This window comes from Protomyctophum parallelum (assembly GCF_964188405.1).
Source record: "Protomyctophum parallelum genome assembly, chromosome: 15".
NCBI classification, from domain to species: Eukaryota; Metazoa; Chordata; class Actinopteri; order Myctophiformes; family Myctophidae; genus Protomyctophum; species Protomyctophum parallelum.
Genome location: NC_139710.1, coordinates 3,613,774 through 3,638,349, shown reverse-complemented (window position 1 = coordinate 3,638,349; position 24,576 = coordinate 3,613,774). Strand labels below are relative to the sequence as shown.

General features: G+C 45.1%; 1 protein-coding gene across 3 annotated transcripts in view; it reads right to left on the bottom strand.

Moving 5' to 3' along the window:
- The window catches only part of tncb (tenascin Cb), a 49,483-nt gene extending 27,895 nt beyond the window's left edge, over positions 1 to 21,588 (bottom strand). For all 3 annotated transcript variants that reach the window (XM_083783708.1, XM_083783709.1, XM_083783710.1), the window contains exons 1-6: positions 21,194 to 21,588; positions 6,714 to 7,324; positions 5,177 to 6,400; positions 3,744 to 4,007; positions 2,808 to 2,923; positions 2,075 to 2,228 (exon numbers count right to left, since the gene is read on the bottom strand). In XM_083783708.1, the coding sequence (XP_083639834.1) occupies positions 2,075 to 2,228; positions 2,808 to 2,923; positions 3,744 to 4,007; positions 5,177 to 6,400; positions 6,714 to 7,215 (2,260 nt within the window). In that variant the 5' untranslated portion in view covers positions 7,216 to 7,324; positions 21,194 to 21,588. The remainder of the gene's footprint in view (positions 1 to 2,074; positions 2,229 to 2,807; positions 2,924 to 3,743; positions 4,008 to 5,176; positions 6,401 to 6,713; positions 7,325 to 21,193) is intronic.
- Between the last annotated feature and the right edge of the window lie 2,988 nt (positions 21,589 to 24,576).

The window sequence follows — 24,576 nt, the reverse complement described above, 5'->3', positions numbered from 1 at the left end:
GAGAGAGAGAGAGAGAGAGAGAGAGAGAGAGAGAGAGAGAGAGAGAGAGAGAGAGAGAGAGAGAGAGAGAGATTAGGGCAGTGAGGTTCAGATTGGATTGCACTGAGAAGTATGCAAGTCCAATGAAGCTTTGCATGGTATGATGTCTGTTTTTCACATTTAACTTATAAAAGCTCTAAGCTACCATTTTGCTGCATGTATTTTCTGGAAATCACATCCTCTCAAGCTCCAGTGGTCAGAACAATGGTCAGAATGACGTTCCAGGGGTTTTGAGGCTTATTCCACAGCAAATGTCCCATGAATATGCAGATTAGAGTTGAGTTGAGACTGATGGACCGCTATGTTAATGCTGATGAAGTTACTGCCAATGAGGATGAAATTCTTTATCACATGACTATAGACATTTTTAATTACCTCTCTCTCTATCACTATATCTATCACTTTATAGGGCCAGTTTCACAAAGGAAATGTACGACCAGGTGTAAATGAATTGCGTATATGAGTATATTCCGTACGCTCAATCTCACGTGTCATTCACCAAATGATGATGATGTTTATGAAATGGACATTATAAACGAAACGAAACGTTCAGCACCAGATCGGGAAGCACTGCATAGCAACTTGCAGATCATCTTATTTTGGTTCCTTCACTCCTGGGGTTTTTATGTGTGTAATTTTTTTTTTAAATATTTTATGTTCATGACCAAAAACCTGTCGTGAAAATGTGGTCTCACTTCCTTCCTGGACTACGAAGTCACACCTCCATGCAGCCTCCCCCTCTCCACAAGGAGGGGAAGTGCACTAAAGCATTATGGGCATTGTAGGAATTCAGCAATCCAGTCAAACCCTGGTCAAATACACAGACTTCATTATTTTTCTGGCCATAGGGTGCAAATTTCAAATTGTGCTACGTTATCTACTACAAATACTATTAACATTGAGTGACTGCAGCAGGGCCGGTTCCAGGGGGGCCTGTTTCTTCCAGCGGTGAAATGTCCCTTTAATAAAGTTACTCTCACATGAGAAAAAAGTGAATTATACAGTTCAACATTATGACCAAATGCTATTAAAACTCTGCAAGGATATTATAAAAGCGACATGAAGCTCTTTCTACTGATGATTTACGCACTGCACCTAGCTTTGCAGAGGTAAAAATAAAATCAGATAATTTTCATCAGAGCTTTATTAATTGCTGGGGTGATTGATTCCCTCCACTGTCCCACTAGCCTACATCGGATTTGGAAATCAAATGGAATAATGGACATGGACACAGATTGCATCCATAGCGGACCAGAGTTTTGCCTTTTTATTGGTTACTGTCAGGATTAATCCGTCTTTTGGACTAAGTTCTAAACGTTGGAAAAGCTAGATTTCATCAGCCGTTTCCTCATCAAATGGTAAGACTTATTAGGCTATTCTGTGTGTGGCGTTCATGTGATCAATATACAGCAGCCTACATTATTATAAATTAATAGCACGACACAATGGAGCAGGATTTGTACCCAGTGACATTTATGGTGTGATAGTTCTTTTAATCATTATGTGAAACTTGGCTGAGTCTGTCAACAGCACTGAGCGACCTAATAATTCAGCTCTGGATGCCTACAAAATACAAACCGGTGGAATTTGCATCATGTTGCGTGTGTTGACAAACGTATACAAAAATACATATACGCAAGTGTGGATCCCTGTAAGCCATGGTCGGACTTGACATGAGAATGGACGTAGTTTACGGCCAAAGTCAAGGCCCAAAAAGGAATGATGAATTCCACACATAACGTAGAAATGGTCGGAAATGTCGGTACGCTCAAAATATTAGCATAAATTGCTCGCTGAATCTGTCCCATTATGTTTACTGACTCAGGTAATGGGATAAAGTCAGAAATGTTGTTCTTTGATAAATGCACAAAAGACAAGACTAATCCAGTAACGGATTACCTAGAGAGATGGGTTGTTGAAGTCCTTAAACCTGCATGTTGTCTAAAGATCAAGTCTGGATTTGCAATGAACTTGAAGAAACTCTCAGACAGCATAATTGCACCTCAAGAGTCACTTTAAATATGAAAGAACTCACTGGTGACAACATTCTTGGCGGCTGGGGGCCCTCGGTTGTTGTTCTTCACTACCTCCAGTTTGACCTCGTACTCCTGGCCCGGTCCCAGTCCAGACTGCTCAAAGGTGGTCTCTGGACGGCCTAGCGAGTTCAGAATCTCCCCATTCTCCTCTTTCTACCAATACCAAAACAAGAAAGAAAAGAAAAACACACCACCAGTCATTGTGCACTACAAAGGCCAGTCCTAGCAGAGTATGCATGTGTGTGGTAACGAGACGGCCAAATCATACTTAATAGCTTTCATGGTAGTGTTTGAACTTTCACTTGTGCTTTTATGTCCCACTAGAGCCATTTCTCAAAGGGTTATACAAGAACTCCAAAAAAAGGAAACAATTCACAAAACAATAATCATCTCGTACCATATGGCCAGAGCCACCGATAATGTCAACAGAGACAGAACATTTTACTTTTAATGCTTTTCAGTTGCTGTGTTTTTGCATGCATGCTGGCTGGGCTAAGCTATTTTCCACAGGATACCCCACCAATCCACGCATATGCACATTAGGCAATTATGGAGGCTGGGTGGGGGAGGTGGGGTATGCAGTGGGCCGTGTAAGGTTTCTACTAAGGGAAAATGTGGTTTATGATAGACTGGGTATTGGCTGTAAGTGAATTCAGCTACCTCTATCGAGTTTGAGTAAAAAAAGGAGCCATTAGCAGCCTGCAAAGGAATCATGGGATAGACTGGACTCACCGTGTTTCTGAAGATGAGGTTCCAGCCATCAAAGGGAATGTCCAGTGGGTCCCACTGCACCTCCACTGATGTCTCCCTCACTGACTTGAACTTCAGTCCCTCTGGTTCAGGAAGATCTGAGAGGGACATTGACAAAATTAGTCTGGTTGTTTTCTTTAGGGCAAAACATGTATTGATGGGGCCAACAAATTGATTGGATAGGACGCAGAACAGAATTTTCATCATACATTTTTGAGGGCCTATATCCAGCTTTTGGTGTGTGTGTGTGTGTGTGTGTGTGTGTGTGTGTGTGTGTGCGTGCGTGCGTGCGTGCGTGCGTGCGTGCGTGCGTGCGTGCGTGCGTGTGTGTAAACAAGTAAGTAAACACAAACTTTATCCTAACACAAACATTAAATGCCAGTGACAAATAATGGACAATTTTGAGTGTTTGTGTACAGTACACGAACATGAACATTGTGTAACACAAACATTGAAGACGAAGGTGAGGACGCACATTCTGATTGTTCGGAATGAGATGATACATGATGATGTGTGATGATAAGAGAGCCCCTCACTTCACACGGGTGTGATTTCTTTTTTTATCAAGTCTATCATTTTTATGCTGCCAGGGTACAGAAAGACTACTTCACTGCTTTTGTATTTGAAATGAAACACTTATTTGGACATATAAAGCCAAGAAAAAAAGACTAACAATCCAGCTTTATACCAGAAGGTTAATCTCTCACAGAATCAAGACAGCACCACTGCCCACCACTACGCCCAAACATGCAATAATAAACACAGAAGCACCCAGGAGGAATTGGACTAAGAGAGGGAGGAGCCAAACTGAGTTCCTGTTTCTACACAAAGTGTGTGTCACCGAAATGGGTTCCCAGGTTGCCAGAAGGTAAACATTGGCATTACATGGCCAACATTCACACGAGAGTTGTGACTTACTTGTTGCCACTCTGGCACTAACAGGAACACTCTTCTTATTGTTGAGGACGGCATAGACACTTATCAGGTACTCAATGCCAGGCTCCAGCTCCCGAATGGTGGCTAACTTCTGGTTGCCAGGCACGCGCATGTCCAGCTCCAGCCCTCCGAGGGCCGTGGGCACGTAGGTGATTAGGTACTCTGTCACTGTCATCTCATTGGCCCAGGACAGGTCCACGGTCTCTGAGGTGACCTCCACTACTGTCAGGTCCTTGGGTGGTGAGACTGTTGGAGAAGGTTGGACATTAGGGGATACCGTATGTATGGAAGAGAATGTCAAACTATAAAAAGGTTCATCTTAATGAGTCATTGTATATTAAAATAATAATAATCGGAACTAATATGATTGACTAATAATGTATAGTTATGTCACGTGTGTTTGGCACCTTATTTTTATCACAGGAAAAGACTGGTACTTTTGGCAAATCATCATTCTTTCTCATACGATATTCCTATATTTTGTCTTCAAGTACCCAATAGTTAGATGTGTTTGTGTGTGAAATTCTTTGTCATCAGTGAGCCCAGAAATATCATGTGGTGTAGGCAAGAAGGGAATAGCTTGGCAGTAATGGAAGGGAAGGATGGTTCTCCAGCAGCCTCTGGGATCATCTCAACTAGACAGATTTCAGATCAAATGAAATATGGCACCTATAATAAAGCGGATGAGCGAGTTCCTGTTGATATTATTTCACTAACACTATTTGGCATTACAGATGCCATTATATGAAAAATGAAAAACATGGGCATGGGTTCCTGACCAGCAGCGTCTTAATCTTAGAGATAAAAAAGCCTTGTTACAAAGACAAAGAAATGAAAAGCTCGATTGTGTGAGTGCGTGCGCCCGTTCGCGTGTTTAGAATATCCCTCCACAACTCAGAGCAGGGCAGATTTCCAAACAGTAGTTTCCGGAATGTATTTGAACATTAGCTAAGTGATTTAGCAGGGAAGTTGTTACATAATCTCAACCAAACGATCAATTCACTGTTGAATCAAAACCCATATGTCTTCTTTTGAAATCTGCATTAGACTGCAACATTATGCATTCATTGAAATGCTGCACAGTCAAGTAAAAAGTGCTATCAACTGAAGATGCTCCAGGATTGTGTTGATGATATAATATTACATATTGTGATATAATATTACATATTGCCTTCACTTTACACAGTGGAGCAGAACAAAATTAGATCTCAAATTCCTCTTAGCAACAATTCTACACATTCATAGAACATATAATATATATATATTACAGATATATAATCTGTAATCCATGCCTACTGTAATTTGTTTTTATATATAGTTATTTTGTTGTTGTTGTTGTTGTTGTTTGTTGTTATCTTTGTAATTGCTCTTCAAACAGTAAGAATAACATAATAATAACAATAATCACATCTTACCCTCTGAGCATTCCTCTCCGATGAAGCCCTCGTCACACACACACGCTCCATTCTCGCAGCGCCCCTGGTTCAGGCAGTCTCCTGGGCAGGTCAACAGGGAGCAATCTGTTCCACTGAACCCTTCGAAGCACACGCACTTCCCGTCCACACAGTAGCCCCTCTCCAGACAGTTGTTGGGACACGTCTTCTCACTGCAGTCTTCTCCTGCGAACCCTTTTTCACACACGCACATTCCATTCACGCAGCGCCCGCGGTCCAAACAGTCATTGGGACAGGTCAGTTCTCCACAGTCCTTGCCCGTGAAGCCGACGAAGCACACACACTTGCCGTCGACGCACTCCCCGCGTCCCATGCAGTCTTTGGGGCAGGTCTTGACGTTGCAGTCCTGTCCGCCGTAGCCCTTGTCACAGATGCATCGCCCGTTGACACATCGTCCACGGTTTAGGCAGTTGTTGAGACAGGAGAGCTCTCCGCAGTCATCGCCCTGGTAGCCCACGTCGCACACACACTGACCGTTGACACACCGGCCCCTGTCGTTGCAGTTGTCGGGGCAAGACAGGATGGAGCAGTCCTCTCCCTCGTAGCCTGGATCACAGATGCACCTTCCGTTGAAGCAGTGGCCCCTCTCACGACAGTTGCTAGGACAGATTATCTTGGAGCAGTCTTCTCCGCTGTAGCCGGCGTGGCACACGCACTGCCCGTTCACACACATACCGCGGTTGTTGCAGTTGCCAGGGCAGGTGAGCTCACCACAGTCCTCCCCGGTGAAACCCTCCTCGCAGTAGCAGGTTCCGTTGTCACAGCGGCCTCGGTCGTAGCAGTCATTAGGACAGATGAGTTCGGTGCAGTCGAAGCCGGTCCAGGGCTCGTCACAGATGCACTCGTCGTCCACACAGCGACCACGGCCCAGGCAGTTGTCTGGACAGTTGGTCTGGGAGCAGTCCTCGCCGAGGAAGCCCTCTTCACAGAGGCAGGTCCCCTCTATGCAGTGGCCGTAGTCGCCACAGTTTAGCATGCACATCTCGATACCACAGTCGTCGCCGTCGAAACCCTCGAAGCAAACGCACTTTCCATCCACGCAGCGGCCCTGGTCCTGGCAGTCGTTGGAGCAGTCTGCAGGCTCTGTGCAGTTGGGGCCCTTCCAGCCAGCCTCACACACACAGCCGCAGGTGTCAGCACTCCAGTTCCCCCGGCCATTACAGTAGGGCTTGGTGGCCACTTCACCTGATGGAAGGCAAGGAATTATGCATTATTAAAACAAACACATTATGATCGCAAATCAGTCACTTACCAACTATAGAATAAAATTATTATATTTCATCGCTAAATTAATTAATTCATAGGTAACAATAACCAGAATAGAAATATTCCAGAATCTAGATATTCCTTATGCCAGATGATTGCTGCTGGCTTAAAAATGAACATAATCATGGATGCCTTTGCTCAAAATGCAGCGTCATTTGACCAAGTTCATACAGTAGGTCAGTCATAGGATCGTAGGACTGTTCCCATGCACATCCAGTCTGCTAGTGCTAACCTGTGACTTGTGCTCCGCAGCATGCTGTCCCACTGCTACACTGCTCCCTCAGGCCGGACAGCTCTGACTCCAGCATCTCCAGACGGTTCAGGATGTCCTTGATGTCGGGCAGATGGCTGTTGTCACAGGCGCAGGCCTGCTTGGGGATGTTGATGCGGTGGGTGAACACGATCTGATTCTCGCCATCCATCGTGTGCTCCAGGTGCTGCTCCGTGTTCTGCATATCCGAGAAGGGGCTCTTGTGCTTCAGCGCCGCGGGGCCGGGGGCATCCGGTGCGTCCAGGTCGACGGAGCAGAGCGAGCTGGAGGGGACATTTATGTTGTAGACGTGGTTGAACACTACAGGCTCGCCTGGGTGGGGCAACGTCAGGTTCTCCTGAGCCTTGGACGGCGCCAGTGTCTCCCTGCGGTGGCGGATGATCCGTTTGACCAGGCCAGCGGAGGAGAGCTGGAACAGCAGGGCTGCAGTCACGCAGCCTAGGAGGAGAGCTTTAATCCCCATGGTGGGAACCCTGATACTGGGGGACTATAGTGAAGCAGCAGCTGGTAGGAGAAGGGAGTCTACTGTAGATAACTAACCCTCTGTGGGATGGAGTCCTTGTCCTTGAGCCCTGCGATGAAACAAAAAAGAAAGAGTAGAATAACAATGAGAACAGCACTTCTAATAATACATGGAGTGGCGTTCCTGATTTGTTTGCTCTTTATTGAAATAGTTTGGTGCATTTCTCAAGGACACCTTCACACACTGTTGCACGAATCAAACCTGTGGCTCTTGGTGCACGGGCCAATCTCCCTAATCACCAAACTGACTGTTTATCCCTTTATCCCTTTATGCCAGAATAGAGAATACAGAATTGTATTCTGTACTCGATGTATGACATCAGCAAATTCAACACAAATGAGTCCATGCTGGATAAAGAACACCCATTATTACTGCAGCTGACTTCTCTGGTTTGCCCTTGCTGTTCAGAACAGTCGCACACAAACCTTCACACACACACACACACACACACACACACACACGCCAGGGACCCCTGCTGCATTGAAATGTCATAGTATCCCACTAAAAGCAATTAACCTTCCACTGTTGCCCCAAACAAAAGACCACCTCCAATATATAACCCTGTTGCTGCCTATACCTGCCTGCCTGCAACCCATTGTATCCCCCCTCCCTCTCTCTCTCTCTCTCTCAGACTGGAGGAGACTGACACTCCGTGGATGACATTGGAGGCCATTCTTTTGACCATTCCTCTCAGGACCGATAGTGACAATTACGGGCGGGGGGGGGGTGGGGGTAGGAGGGGGGGGGGGGGGTGTCAGGGGGTTCTATGTGTATGTGTGTGTGTGTGTGTGTGTGTGTGTGTGTGTGGGGGGGGGGGGTAACCTTGAAGCTATGAGCTTATTCTTCTTGACCAGGTTTTTTTTCCTCATGACAGGCGGCTACGAACAGCAGGCAACACCTGCATGGTGTGGTGTGTGTGTGTATACACACGCGCACGCTTGCATTCAGCCGTCCGCATGACAACGCATGCATGCATGCACACTTTGCACAGACAGACACACATACTCACGCACGCACGCACACACGCACGCGCGCACACACACACACACACACACACACACACACACACACACACCCCTATCTCTCTTCCACGCCAGACCACATCCCGAGCTGACAGATTAATACTGGTGAACAGTGTGACCATCTGCAGGGGTTCCTGTGAGCACAGTGAGTCCAATAACTTCCTCCCTGCTATTCACAAACTGGCAGATCAGCATTCTCGGACCACACTTCCAGCAAGCGATGCATTATATGTAGCTCAAGTCTCCCCCATGCACACCTGAGGTTGGTACTTGGCCATTTTCCTGTTCCATGAGGCATGCTGTTTCCTTTTAAAGTAATGGTCTGCAGAAAAATGTGCTGAAGCCGATCTTGTGGTATGGAATCCGCTGTAAAAGTTTTATGTTTTTCTTACCCTTTGATCTTACATGAGATATGCAGGTTAGTTAAAAGCATGGCCAACAACTTGTGGAAATTACAGTTTGACGTTTGATGTTCTGTGCCATGAGGGGAGTTGATTACCTTTGTTGTGCTCCTAAAATGTGTTAAAAAAAGAACTAATGATTCAAGACACATCAACACTTTTTGAAAATACCTTATTTTAGAATTACACTTTTTTTGCTGAATCATACTTTCTGGAATAATGCAGATGAAATTCTCATTAGAGGAAGCTATATAGCCTTCTAAAAAGGATGCATTTCCCACACATGCATCTATTAGGTTCTTGAAATTAATTTACAATGATACCACAATTAAATCAGGAAAGCTGACGGACAAAGAATGTTACTGCAGGTTACTGCAGCATAGGCCTACGTACATTCAGGCAGCAGATGACTTTAGAAGGCAGACAATTATCATGGCATAAAGACGTTAACATAAGATTTTGCAAAAGTATGACAAATTCTGAAAAGCAGCACTAGTTTGCGGTTTGCGCTACCCTATATCTTATACCACAGACATGCACATGCTGAAATGACTTTTTGCGCAAGACAGGCAGCAAGTGTATGAATCAAGTTTTAACATTCAGCAACAGACTTCCTTTCCTTCAAGAAGTCTGGATGGTGTGTGCTTAGATCGCCTATAACTGAGCAGCAGTTTTTCCACACTACCATGTCAAACATGCTGACACTAAGGATTTCCCAGCCATAGCGTAACCAGAGTGTAGTTTGGCAGAGCTGGGAGGTAATAATAACTACTGTCGGAAAGCCGTCATGTCAGTCTGAATAAACACAGTGAAATGAAAATCCACAGCAACAATCTCAAAACACAGCAGCTGTGTATTTCGACCGGACTTAAACTCTTGGATTGGGGTAAATTTAGCCACTTATAAACGCTCTATAGTTATTAAACTAATACTACTAAGACCAGGGTTGGCTTTGTTGATCCGTTCGACTCCCTCTAGTCTACACCAAATCTCTTGGAAATCTATCTATCTATCTATCAGCTGACAGCGAATCATGTTGCAACGCACTGCAAGTTTGTTGATTGTCTATTTTCGGCATTATGTTCTCCTCAGAATATGGATTATAGGGTAAATGCAAAAATATGTTTTTTTTTTCCAGCGCCACCTGGTGGTCACCAGTTTAGGTTTTGGTTGCCAATTCGCCCATTATAAAAAAAAGAAATAAATTGTAATTCTATTATGCATGTAATGTGCATGTCATCACCTGTACACCAGATCAGAGGAATTTTCTAAATATGGATTAAAAAAAAGGCATCCGGTCCATAATTGGCAATACGACGTCTTGTCGTTTATGGCTCTTAAACTGTTGAGACCTGCTAGTATAGTGGAATTTAGAGGACAGCACACAGGCAAAGGGTATAGGTCTGGTCAAGGGATTAAGGAATGAACAAAGTTGGAGGTGTATCATTTCTGTTTTTTGTATCTTCCACTGTCTTAGTTAGCGATATGCCTGCATGTTATGATATCGACACTTAAATTGTTGATGTAGACCGGGGGGGGGGGGCAGGACAGGTAGTATCTCTGCGAGGTGGAGGCACTCTGACATAGCAGATGCACGCGTTTAGGAAGCCTGACGGATGAGCTTTATTTTGGAGGCACCCCCCCATTGTCCCTGATTAGACAGGCAAGGATGAACGTACTGGAACAGTACTGATGTGGCTCGCTGATGGAAGCGCTAAGTGAGTGAGTGAGTGAGTGAGTGAGTGAGTGAGTGAGTGAGTGAGTGAGCGAGTGAGCGAGTGAGCGAGTGAGCGAGTGAGTGAGCGAGTGAGTGAGCGAGTGAGCGAGTGAGCGAGCGAGTGAGCGAGTGAGCGAGCGAGTGAGCGAGTGAGTGAGTGAGTGAGCGAGCTACACCTCCACATCTCACTCTCTTTCCCAGTTGAGTCAGTCACACACACACACACACGCACACGCACACGCACACACACACACACACACACACACACACACACGCACGCACACACACACACACACACACACACACACACACACACACACACACACACACACACACAGTGAGTCTCTCTGCTGTGTCTGAGCATCACAAACCAGGGATTAAATCAACAAAATAGCCAGAAAATTGCTTTGAGTTTGCTGTTAGGGTTTTAGTTCTGGGCTGATGGTTGGCTTTCTCACTTTAGAAGCTGGCTTCTCTCCACATGGCCCTCAGAGGGAGGCTGAACCCCTGAGAGACCAAAACAGGCTTTGTGCAGAAAGTCTGTGGCTCTGGCAAAACTCGATGGCATTATTCAGAAATCGACGGAGAGGAAACCACACACCAATTCATGACGAGATCGTTCAGTTTCAGCACTGGCTACAAATCGGCCCTGTTTAATATGCAGAGAGATACCGATAAGAATCAAGTTTGTGCCGTTTGGATCATTTTAGGCCCTGAGAGAACCAGACACCCCACACTGTTTTTTTTTTATTTAGACTTTCTTCAGTTCCCCCCGTGGCCAGAGCTCTATGCTAATGCAGCCGGTTCCTGGCACTTGTGGAGACGGACTTGACACAATTTAACTGCTGCTGCTTTTGTAATTTTGTCACTTGTTTTTTCGCTCTGTTGTTAGCTTTTCAGACGGACGTTAAGCTTGTTAGCCGCCATGTGGTCCAATGTGAGCAGAATTTAGCCAAGGGAAACCTGCTGGCACGCGGATCTAGTGTGGTCAATCTAAATTAGCCCTTGTATTGAATGAGTACTGAGGCGACACTTGAAGTTCTACACTTTACACACTGGAGAGCTGGAAATGCTTCATAGGTCCCATCGGAGTCCATTTCAAAAGTGCTTTTCGCCTTTTTTGTAAACACCCTAACTTTATGGTATGGTATCATTGCTCTAGTCTAGTACACAAGGAAATGGCTATGCCAAGCTGGCTGCCTCTAATCCAACCAAGAGATTTCTATACACATCATAACAAATGGGGAAACCAGACAGTGCAAACCAGTGGGCAGTGGGGAGCATGGATGAAAAACATTAAGCATCATAAACTCCATTTACTACATATATCTGACATAAAAACTAAATCACTTCAATCCAAAGGATGACATTACCCCAAGCAAAGTTAACGGCTGTGCAGAAGAAACAGAATCAAACTCAGATGCAATTCCCATAGGTATGTCTCTTTACATAAGTATCCATGTCATATCCCTCTGATTTTCCCATTAGTGTAATGCAAAAACCACAGTGCCTCCAGTCTAGCTACACCATCAATAACTTTTCCCCTAACAGTAGCAACAAGCATTCTCTGGCGTGTCCCTCACTGGCACTGCATACTTTGTCTTATTTTTTCACCACCATATTGCAGAAGTGCAGGGATCCTAATCCTGGAATAAATCAAAGTAATGCATTAATTTAACTCAAAGAAGAACCAAGAGGATCGGGACAAGAGAAAAGCCAGGACAGTCCAGTCTGCATATAAACCACGGTAGGTTGACATCTCAACGTGGTATTCTGGGGTTTGTGTCAAAGTTCTAGCTCTTAAATCCAGTGGTTCTTAACCCATTCTGACCTGAGATCAGATTCATACGAGGTTACCACGGGACACACACTGGTCTGATTAACCCATTCTGACCTGAGATCAGATTCTAGAAATGTCAGTCGTTCTTCGATTATTCAAAAATAGCAGACCTACAAGCTCGTATCGCGCCACTCGGTGGCGCGATATGAGCTTGTAGATCTGCTATTTTTCAATAGCTAAAGCATAACATGATGCTAACACCAAAATGGGTGCCCGTTCGCACTGAGACCTGCGTTGACCACATCATAGCTCACTATATTAAAAAACTAATACCATAAACATCTCACAGCCCGCTTTTGGGTTGTGTAAAACTGGTTGGGACACAGTGTTTCCCTATTTCACACTTCTAAATCGCATTTATTTGACCTACATTTAAATATATATATATATATTTCAAAACATACATATTTTATTTTATTTTATTCCATCAATACAAAAAAAAGTAGTGAAAATAGCCTATAAGCTCACAACGTGTCGCGCGACACGCTGTGAGCTTATATATCTGCTATTTTCACAAATTTGGGTCCCGGGCATTTCTCTTTTGGGTCTCGAGCTAAAATGTCTGGGAACCACTGGTTTATATAGTTGACTGTCTCAATCATTTGCTGTTTCAAAGGAAATAATAATAAAAAAAAATCCCTCACAACTGTTTGCTGGATGATTACTTTCCCAGCCGCTCATCCTTCCTGTCTCTCCTACCCCATCTTTCAGACTAGTAAGTATTTTTTTTTTTTTTTTTTTACTTTTAAATTGGTTTTAGTGAAGTGCATGGTGATTGATGAAGGGCTGTGTGTCTGTGGAAGATTGCAGACATCTGACGCAGAAGTCAGGATTTGCTTTCAAACCTGGCCCAGACCCGCATGCTGTGAAAATGTGATCGTCAGCATAGAATACCTAGGCCTATACTAAGACTCCACCATATGGTGGGCTCAGGATAAGTCAGAGCAGAAGACAACTGCTTGCCAGGCGTTCAGCAACGCTGATCGCTGAAGACATACACAGCATGAGAAGGACAATGTAAACCGCTAGCCATATCCATAAAGCCGGTATTATCAATTTAGCAACATGTGTTACTGTACATGCCTTTTAAACAAATGAAGATATGGAAGTGCAGCATGAGATATTCAGTAAGATCTACTGACATAGTCGACATAGGATAATAGGGACAGTGTCAAAAGAGACATGAAGCAAACATGAGGATATCTCTGCAAATAAACAAACTGAATAATAAAGCAGCATGCCCCACTTGATGTGTAAAAGTTGTAAATATTCAATGACTACAACTACAACCCCGGTCCCTCGGCTCAATGTTAAACAGGTCTGATAGGATACATGCACTTTTCTTTTCATTTCATAGGAATTTATCAAGCATGCCTAGTTTTGTAGGTCATCCATGACAAAAAAAAAATCTGCTTGCCTCCTTTGGCAAGTCTAAATCTGGGTCGCTGGTAAGAGACTGAATGAAGGGGTATTGTCTGGGGCTCTTTTCACCTTGAGGTGCACAATATTAATGTCACGCTGCTTACAGTCTCCCCAGAACTGTGCCAAGGGGTAACCAGAAAATGGGCCTCAATCAGAGCCACTCACTACTTTTACTACATTTTAGATACAGAAAGACAGACAGACAGACAGACAGACAGACATTACACTTACATTTTAAAAGGTGAATCTTCATACCTCATGGCACCACAATAACACCAATAACTTGGTATTAAATGTAGTTAATGTGCCTATAACGGTGAAAGAATCCTTCAACACATGCTGTGTCCTGGAGCAGGTGAGTATATTGATCTGGTCCTGCGTCTTCTCCAAGGTCATAATCAGAGAGATGCTGAGCACTACGGCGGCATGCAAGTTATAATCATCAAACATAGAAATGGATTTCCAGGAAGGGACATAACGTGAATCGACTGCTCGACACACGCTCAATGATACAGTTGTTGCTGGTTCTCTGCATGGGTTTATCCCATTCTGACCTGAGATCAGATTCTAAAAATGTCTATTACATCCTGACAGTTTAATTATTAACCCATTCTGACCTGAGATCAGATTCTAAAAGTGTCTTCGATTTTTCAAAAATAGCAGACCTACAAGCTCGTATCGCGCCACTCGGTGGTGCGATATGAGCTTGTAGATCTGCTATTTTTCAATAGCTAAAGCATAACATGATGCCGACACCAAAATGGGTGCCCGGTCAGAATGGGTTATTTCCCTTTCCAATTTTATCACCTCATTCTGACAGTCTTTCTCTAGCTGCCTTTTATGACCCATTGCTGGGATAGTCCATCTGAACATGACGATGATATAAAGAAGGAGATCAGTTATAGCCACTGCAGAGATTTGACCTTGGCAAAATAAGAAGCTAAAGCGATCAATATCATCCCTTGTTTTATGGCAGGAAAATCTCTTTGAACGAGTCAGAATAGGCTATTGCAGGAATGGTGGTAAAATATGGTCGTGAACTAGCTGTGCCTTGACATTGGGACACAGCCCATTGCCCCAGGACAAGCCCCCCTCTCACAAGACCTGCTCCCATTTATTCTGTATGGCCTGGACACACTTCAAAGGCCATGCAGTTAACTGAGTAAGGTCAGTGCACCCTGCCTGAACCCCACACAAATCAGCACGTGTACACACACACACACGCACACGCACACGCACACACACACACACACACACACACACACACACACACACACACACACACACACACACACACACACACACACACACACACACACACACACACACACACACACACACACACCCCTATCTCTAATGTGTCCATTTTGTAAAGTTCCTGGGAGCAGAAATTGGACCAAACTTAGACCTGGGCTTCCGTTTGACTATTAAAGGGACACTTCACCCTTTTTGCAAAAAAATATATGTTAATGTCGTTTAGAAGCTTTAGAACACTTTCCTGGGGGTCTTTATGTATGTAATATGTGGTTTTAGATATTTTAGATTGTAGCAGTGAGCCTGTTGTCTCTGATGTCATGGACACTGGGCTCACTTCCTTCCTGGACTACATGTTGTCTCAGTAAGACAGCTCTCCCCCTATCCACAAGGAGGAGCAGTGCACCAAAGAATTATGGGAATTGTAGTCCAGGAAGGTAGTGAGACCAGTGTCCATGACATCAGAGACAACAGGCTCACTGCTACAATCTAAAATATCTAAAACCACATATTACACACATAAATACCCCCAGGAAAGTGATCTAAAGCTTCTAAACGTCATTAACATAATATTCTTTTGCAAAAAGGGTGAAGTGTCCCTTTAATAACAAATTGTTCCAGATCTCATCTACCATAGAGGTAGAAAAACTGATGATTAAATCCTTGAGGACATCAGCATGAAATCAGAGACTCATCAGATATTTGTGGTAATCATAAGATTTTTAAATAACTAGGCATGTGTGTTCATCATAATATATATATATAATGTACAGTATAACCCAGTAAAAAATACTGGGTTAAGGAGTTGTAATACAATACCACTTCAGGCAACTCACTTAAAATGTGGGGCAAACCAAACTTTTCCAATTCCAAGGTTCCGATTAAAGGTGCTAGCATTCAATAAATTAAGCGTATCAGTGTTTTCATTATAACCCACTCTTGAAAGGACGCACAATGTGGTGGTGCAGGAGTAAAGTACGACAGCGTAAACAGAGTCGACAGGGGTTTGAATCCACCGCGTGCCGTGGCGCATCCAGCTTGGCTCAGCATGAACCCATTTGGCATGTTCGGGGGAGGGATATGCCAGGCAGGGAGGGCCATCTTTGTTGCTGTGCTATAGCGAGCTCTACAGGCTGGGGTGGCACCTGTCAGCGGGGGGTGTCGAAAGGGAGGAGTAGAACGGAGGTGCTACGTCCTCCCGGTGGGGGATCCTTACTACAGTAGGGTACAGTAGTAGTGGCTGGTGGGGGATCCTTACTGGCAGGTGAGCCAGTGAGACACACACCCATCACCATCAGAATTGAAAACATAATTTGAAATTGAAATGAAATGAGAGGAATGTTGTTGTTTTGACAGTTGAAAAGACCGGTTTCATCAAACCATAAAGCGCTCTATTCTGTGGCCCGTCTACCGCGACCCCGGGGGCTCTGAGGATACAGACAGCAGGGGAGTGGCAGGGGTTAGCGTGTTGGTGTCTGATAAGGGGCACCGGCGAGAGGGGGGAGGTGGAAGAGGGCTGTGACACCAGCAGAAACAGCTTCATGACGGATGGCTCCAAGACGTCATTTTGCCAACACTGAGTGCTATCCCACTATAGCACCTCGGGCAGAGTGATTGGAGCCTGGCGGCAACATATCGGACGGATATCAGTTGCACCCTCTTCCACCCCCAAGCAAAAAAAATCTCTTTATCCTTTCTCGGAAAAAACCCCCCAAAACACTCCAAGGAAAATGAATGAGGCAGGCTGTTGTCGGACATGGTGGGGGGGAATCGTGGAGCACAGTTAAAGTTCAATTAATTTTTTATTGCATTGCGATTTGAGTCATGCCTGGGCCATGAAACCCATCAATATTCTTTATGGCTCTGCCTATGTCATGCCTGTGTCTCACACTGCTGTTCTTGCTCTGTCCAGATGGAGGGCACGGACGCTATAGTCATTGTTCATGAGGGTTTTCATTGTGCTTAGTTGCAGGTGACTCACTGTTTATTACAGTATATCCTTCTGGTGTGGTGTCGGAGGCTGCAGGTTGCTCTCCTCCTCTGCTGTCTTTACAACAGACTGAAGCTGACTTCTCCAGTCATAAATATCCACATGGACTCAGATCTACAAGCGCACAAAGCGGTGCAACACACCATGCTATGAGCTTGTAGATCAGCAATCTTCGGTGGAGATATTTGGTGTAGAGGCGGCATAGAGTGCTGGGGTCAATGGAGTATACAGGGTTTAAGTAGTTAACTATTTTGCTCTCCACTCTTCTGTGTTCCTCTCTTCAGCATTTGTTTTGCAATTAGTAGGCTATACACTTAACAAAAGTAACTGTCTGTCTGGCAGTGATGTAAAGTTACTCAGAGATCAAGTTCGGAGAGACGGCTAAACTTACATAGAAACTAACACCTCGGCTCTCAGGTAATCAGCTGCAAGGTGAGAGCTCTGCGGGTTAAAAGAGCCTTGGGCTGGATCATTTTTCACAATTGTTGCCAGAAGTGACCATTTGTTCATGTAATTGCTACCCATACATTTCCTAAAGTGGCATTAACAGTAGACACAACATGGTCATAATTTCTCTGAATCACAGATACATACAGGTATACAAGCAGTGAAATGTTGATGTGGCATGCTCAGCAGACTACTGGATACTGGATCTAATAAAACAAATAAGATACAATAAAGTTGACTAGAGTACAGCTAATGAAAGACAGGTACGGGTAAAAACTCTTCGGCAGCAATGGGGATTTATGTGTGTGCAATAAAAGTGTTTTGGAGGCTTTATGACTGTCAGTTTCCTTTAGTGGGGTAGTCAGGGACAAGCTTGATCTTGTTGTTGTTTTTGTAGCAGTGCAAACTATCAATTCACACCAGAGAAAGCCCCTTTTGTCTAGGGAACGCCTCAGAAGTGTGTGTTGTAGAGAGCTGCATGCTAAGCCATCCCTGACTGGAGTGATAAATTCACACACAGGAAGCTATGTCTTTCTCTGTCCGTGGTACTAGTTTCTTTTCCTGAAATTGCGCTGACTGCAGCTAAAAATACTGCGTTAGTGAGGTAAAGAAGTGGCAGCAGAGTTCAGCAAGGAAATCTGGACATTTGAGAGGAAATCTCTGGAGTTTTAGAAGGGGTTATTCAAGGCTTGTCTCAGACTTTTCCCAAGGCCAGTGAAAGAGACCATTTAGACTAGTTTTGTGCCTACTTCCCTGCATATTTTGCTATAGATTTATAGCTCAGTCTATCCTATCATACCAGGTAGTTAAAATATTTTTCTCTGCATTGCTACTCCAGAAATGGAGGCGAGAGACGCGAGTGTATTGGCTGTGTTATGAGAACATCTGTTTGTCCTTGTCTGCATTGAAAGCCTAAAGCGTGTTGGAAGTCCAAATTGAGAGTACCATCCATTCAGACACTTGTAGGACCCCGGCGCACCCCGCTGACCCCGGCCCCTGAGGTCGGCACTTTACTACGACATCTCCCGTTTTAGCATTTTGCCCCAATTTGAATTGCGTCTGCCTCTCTCAATGGCGGTACCCCCTCCCCCTATGTTGTTCAAGCAACATTATGGCTCATGCATTCCAATGCACGGGGTCACTGGTGGAAGCGAAGGCCAGTGTCTGCCACATGTGCTCTTCTCTTGGCCGCCACCATCAGAGGGGCCGGACTGACACAATGAGATTCCGGAACCCACATGCAGCCCAAGAGTTGCACCCCCCACCTCTCTCCCCTAAGCATTAGCATCATACAGGACATCATAACCCATCTGGAGACTGTGAATCACTTTGAATCATTGGATTTGGCTGAGAAAGAAGGGGATGTCTTTGTTTCGTGCCAAGGATGAGTCTGATGGGGACTTTCTGGAAGCCTTGTCTTTGCTCAAAACCAGAGAACAAAATAGACAAAAAATGTTTGTCAGTATCAATTGACAATCCCAGCCCCTGACAAACAAAGTGACAAAAACACATCTCATAGTTGCGGCATAGTGTGGCATATTTGTTTAGTTTTGTTAAGGAGAGTGGTTTGTAAGACAATTTCACAAGCCGGATCGTCTGTGACTTACAGACGAAAATAACAACTTATGCCAAAGCGCTACAAATGCCGAACTCTCATCTATCATCAGCAGCACTGCTTTGTATATGTTATGGGTTGCTTCTCTTCAGGTACTGAGAAATCCCTTTGTTGGAGCATCTGCCTGCCAGGCGGTCGTGTCCACCAGGCAGAAAGAGTTCAGGTGAAATGGTCCACAAATATATCCATAAATTATAACATACCACTGGCAGAAGAAAAACGTATGCAATAAAAGGTCCAGACACTTCAGCAGCAGCCAAAAGCAATGTTAACATGTGTGTGTGTGTGTGTGTGTGTGTGTGTGTGTTTGAATAGGTTGAAAAGGAGATGACATTGCATGTCCAGCCAAAATTCAATCACCTCCTGGTCTTCCTGAGCCTCGCCAGGCACGGGTCACCATGAATACCCACAATTATTGTTTCCTCTGGATCACCAGCCGAGGAGCTAAGTGGGGTTAAATACAGTCACCCTCTCGTGGAGCATTGTAGGACATGTGGGGCATTGGGGGATAGCAGCTGTCCAAACAAAGGCGTGCTTCTCACTCATCCTCACGCTAATGTGTTACTGTCAGTGAGTGCATGGCTACCATGCACAGAATCATATACAAAACATTTACACGCGCCGAGCCTCCGGCAGCTACCTATTAGTTGAAAGTGTGCCGACTATGGTTAAGACTTAGGAGTACGGCTGTCATGAAAGTGGAAACCTAGCGTGGTGTCACATTTCAAAGAGCAAACGTTCATGTGCCACACTAAGTTCACAGGAGAATTCATCAATAAAACAAAAATGCCTCCCGAGAGAAGTAATTGAATCAGTCACAGATTCTAAAATATGGATGGCTCGTTTCGCTGGGATCCTGTCTCATCCTGATGCGCAATCACCATCCAATAGATGTTGCCCTGGTATCCTATGGGTCTCCTCCCCTTCACCCCAACTCACAGCTCCACGCACACACCCACTTCTTCATCTCTGTATTTTTCCCCTCTCAATCGATCCAAGCTTCAGTTTGTCCTTCTGTCACTTTGTCTTTCACTTTCACTCGCTGGCTGTGTTTCTATCGACCTCACCATATTTCTATCACTATCTATTTCTGTCAGTCGTTTCTCTCTGACTATCAGGGATGTAATCTCTCCATCCAATGAGGGCTCCATTGAGTCATCCAGTAAAATCTTTGCTCAGAGCAACTCTGATGCTGAGGAACAAAATCAGCGATGGTTCTACCAGATAATGAATACATGTGTAAGGCTGGCTGACCAACCAGCAAGCCAGCCAGCCAGCCACTTAGTCAGCCATGCAGTCAGTCTTCCAACCACTCAGACAGCCTATGGGCTAGTCAGCCAGTCAAATATCCAGCCACCAGTTGACTGACTGACTGACTGACTGACTGACTGACTGACTGACTGACTGACTGACTGTCTGTCTGTCTGTCTGTCTGACTGACTAGAGACCAGCAGCATCTAATGCAGAGCAGCTGTCTGTCTCCCAGGCTACAGTAGCCTGATGTCTGCTGGCACATAAAGCAAAGTGGGAGCTGGACGTACTCCGGGAAACAGCATGTGTACACACACACAAACACGCACAAGCACATGTGCAGTTTGTGCACACGTCGCACACGTACACACATACACTAATGTTTGCCCTCTCTTCTCCTACTCATCATGCACAGAGGGACCAATGCATAGATAGAATTATTCAGAAGGAATATGTGTAACTATAGATCCCTAAGGAGTCAAAGATGCTCTTCCCCTCTGCTCCAGCACTACAGTAATGAGCAAACAGCCGACGGAAGCAGAAAACTTTCACAGTAAAACATAATGGGAGCCCAGGTGCATGCAATAAAGACTAGAATTAAGTGAGCTTCAGAAGCTTGTGCCTGTAAAACATACAGGCGCAGACAGCAGACTCAGCATTGAAGAGTGGAATTAATCTCATTATTAGTCTACTATACTACTACTACTGCTATTACTACTACAACTAACAGTCTACTATCTATTTTACTGTGCGTGAAGCAAAAAAAATCTAAAGAACTAAATTATTATTCTATCAAGATAAAATAATAATAATAAAACAAATACAAAAATTATGAAATCCTTCCTATAGTGCTGTGTAAAAGTTGTCCAAATCACAATCGTCTCGGTACCCAATGCATCAGCCTTTCAGGGATAGCATCATGGAGTAGCGTCCGCACACAGGTAAAGAGAGACACTTACCTTGCTCAGTATTCACAGCTGCTCCAGTGATGAAATCTACTTTGCTACCAAGAAGAATAAATGTTGGAGGGAGGGGGAAAAAAATATTCTTTTTATTTTATCAGCCAGCCTCAGCCTAAAAAAAAAAATGTTCTGGAGATTGTGTATCTGTATCTCTCAGAGCACTGACAGCTCTGTCATCTTTCCCTTCTGTTCTCCCAGCGTTTATCCCAGTCCACCTAGGGGGAGAGAGAGAGAGAGAGAGAGAGAGAGAGAGAGAGAGAGGGACTGGCTGATGCTCATGCACCCAGTAAGGAGACGGGGAGAGGAAGAGAGAGAAAGAGAGAGAGAGACAGACAGACAGGGAGAGAGAGCAGTCGGGAGAGAGTCAGAGGGACTGACTGACTGACTGACTCACTGAGTGAGGGAGTGTGTGAAAGGAGGGGAGGGAGAATTCCCTTTCTCTTAAACAGTAGTCCTCTCTGCGGTCAGACTCCACTCCCCCACCAACCCGTCTCTTAAATACCCCCCCACCCCTCAATTCCTCCCTCCCCACTGACTGGAAGCTAAGGAGCTGAAATGGGATGCCTCAAGGCTGGCTCTCAGTGAAAGAGGGGAGACAGAGTGGGAAGGAGAGAGAGAGGGGGGGGGGGGGAGACCGACAGACAGACAGAGAAAGAGAGAAAAAGAGGGAGAGAGAGTGGATGAATGACTGACTGTCTGATGGAAAGAAAGAGGAAGAAGGTGGGGAGAGGAGGCGGGGAGAGGGGGCATTAACCACAAAGTGGAAGAGCCAATGGGGGGTATTACTTTGAGTGAATATGGGAGCTGCATTAACATGGCGTTACAGAACCTAAGCAGTTTAAAAGCGGAAAGGAACGGAGCCTTAATGGTGTCCGCCTTCCACAGTCGCTCCCCGTTCACTTGAGGGACAAGGACAGTGATCACCACCCAATTACTGGTTTGGGATTGTGATGACATGATGCTGCCCAGTGATGGTTTAGCTGTTGTTGTTGTTGCTAACAGCCACTGCGCTGCCTGAAACCTGATGCTGTGCATCAAGCAGACCTCAGCCCTCTCCATGGAGCAATCTTCCTGTCAGTATACACAGCTCTTGATTGGAGCATGTTTAGAGATCAGCTCCATGGCCCTGTGAGACTCTCTCCACACTGTCTCCTAGCTCCCAGGTAGAGCGGAGCGCAGTGAAGAAGAAGACGCCGGCGGACGTTGCAATTACCAGTCATTCTGTGCCACGGCATTTCAAGTAAACAGGCCAGGAGAGCTGCTGCACCTAAAATAAACACAGGAAGAGATCCAAGATCTCAGAGGAGAAAAATCCATGACTGCCGCCTGGCTTCCATCCATCCCTCCATGCTTTTGTTCTCAGGGGAAAAGGCTTGCATGGATTTCAAAGGCCAAAGAAAGATGAACATCGGAAATGTTCCAGGAGTGAGCCATATGCGCAGTGGATGCAGCCGCAATCATTAGCTAATCACAATGTGACCCAGCCGAGCTGGTCATTGGACTGCAAAGGCAGTGTTTCAGATGATGCTGCTGATATTCCCATGGGTGATGTTCAAGCAGCCATTGACAAATAAATACCCTCCTTCTCCATCAGCCACGCCTGATGGATCATAACATAGAACATGACGTTGCCTTGCAGGATAATTAGACCGAATCATTATACGAAGATTACAGTATGTCAACCACTTTCAAACATTGCACTCTTATTTATGGCATGTGATTATAGGCGAAAATGTTCTAACGTTAAATAAAAAAACTCACAACACGCAGTACAGTAGCACCGGCTACTTTCACGGTGCGCACTGCGACACTGTCGTATGACAATGTATAAAAACGGGGCTAAAGTGGGTAATCCATTGTCTGCACAGTGGAGAGACTCCTATAGGGGTCACTGAATAATATTATCACACTTTGAGGCATTATAACGGTGGCATGAAGTAAACAATTCAATCTGCCGTTTACAAAACAACTAGGTACGGTCTTTGCGGTGGACAAATGATGCCTGCAGCTATGGAAGAGAATGCAACTCAGATCCAAAGCCCCAGAGCCACACACACACACACACTGATAAGCATCAGCAAGTGTGTGGCGAGCAGTGCTCTATACCGAACCTCGCCTATTCTCTGCAGGGAAAATGATCCTTGCCTTGTTCCAGAGTGCCAGTGGCCAGTCAGGCAGAAAAGATCTCCTCTAATCCTATATATAAAGCACAATGGCACATATGTAGCATAGCTATCGGGTGATAAAAAGCATATTCAATGACTCAAGGGCCCCTAAATTCATTTCCATTCCTGCTTCCCCATGGGATGGAGGGTTGGGGGGGAAAGAGGGCTGGAGGAAATCTGTAGTCTACTCAATGAAAAAGATCCTTTTTAATGACTTCTGGCTGTAATGATATCATTTAAGAGATGATACTCGAAGGCACTGGCTATGTATAGAAACCAGTTTTAAATGAGCATGCCTATCTGCGAATGCAAAGAGGGGGGGTGGAGGCAGAGTCCCCGCCTTGGTGGGAACACGCACTGCGCATCTCCATCTGTTCCTCTTCTCACCTTCCTGTTGCTCTGTCTCTGTCTCTCTCTCTCTTTATCTTTCTCTCTCTCTCTTTCCCCTTCACAACATCACAGGGAAATTGCTGTGGGAGTTCACTCCCCTCCCTGTTTGTGAAAAGCATACCTGTTCACTGACTTTTCAGAGTCGAGCCGGCAAGCTGGGTTGATTTCCCAGCTGACGCCAGTACACGCATCCTTCCCCCTGTCATCCAATTTCCGCTGTTCAAAAACTCAGGCTGCTTCGCCTGCTCGCTTCGGGGAGAAGCGGTTCCGTTTTTCCATTAACGCACAACCGTGTTCTGCCTTATCGACTGTCATTTAACATGCGCGCGCCTCGATAAAGGCTAAAGAACAGCATGTCAAGTTACAGAGCGCAACTATTGATAGCATGTTGCATAAGGTTGGAAAAACACCCCCATGGGGACTGCAAGAGAGCCCACATTTAAGAATGCATTACCTATACTGAACACAACCCTGAATTAACTAACAGTTTCTCTGCCGCAAAATTGCCATTAAATCAATTATGAAACACCATATAGTAATCTAATGGGGGGGTCGGTGGCTTTCTCAGTTATTATAACTCGCCAGGGGGAAATTTAATCGGGTGGCGGTCGTGGCGACGAGAGAGGGAAACGGAGGTAAAGGTTGCCTGCAGCACATTTAATAAGGTCTCCTTGCCACGCTATAATTGGTGGCACCCAACTTGAAGGAAAAAGAAGATGGGAGGTGAGACTCTGTGGGAAGTGAGATATACGTCCTGCCAATGACAGTGAGACCTAATTATACTACAGAACCCCTGCAGCCGTGCTGGATGTCAAGTTGGGCGGC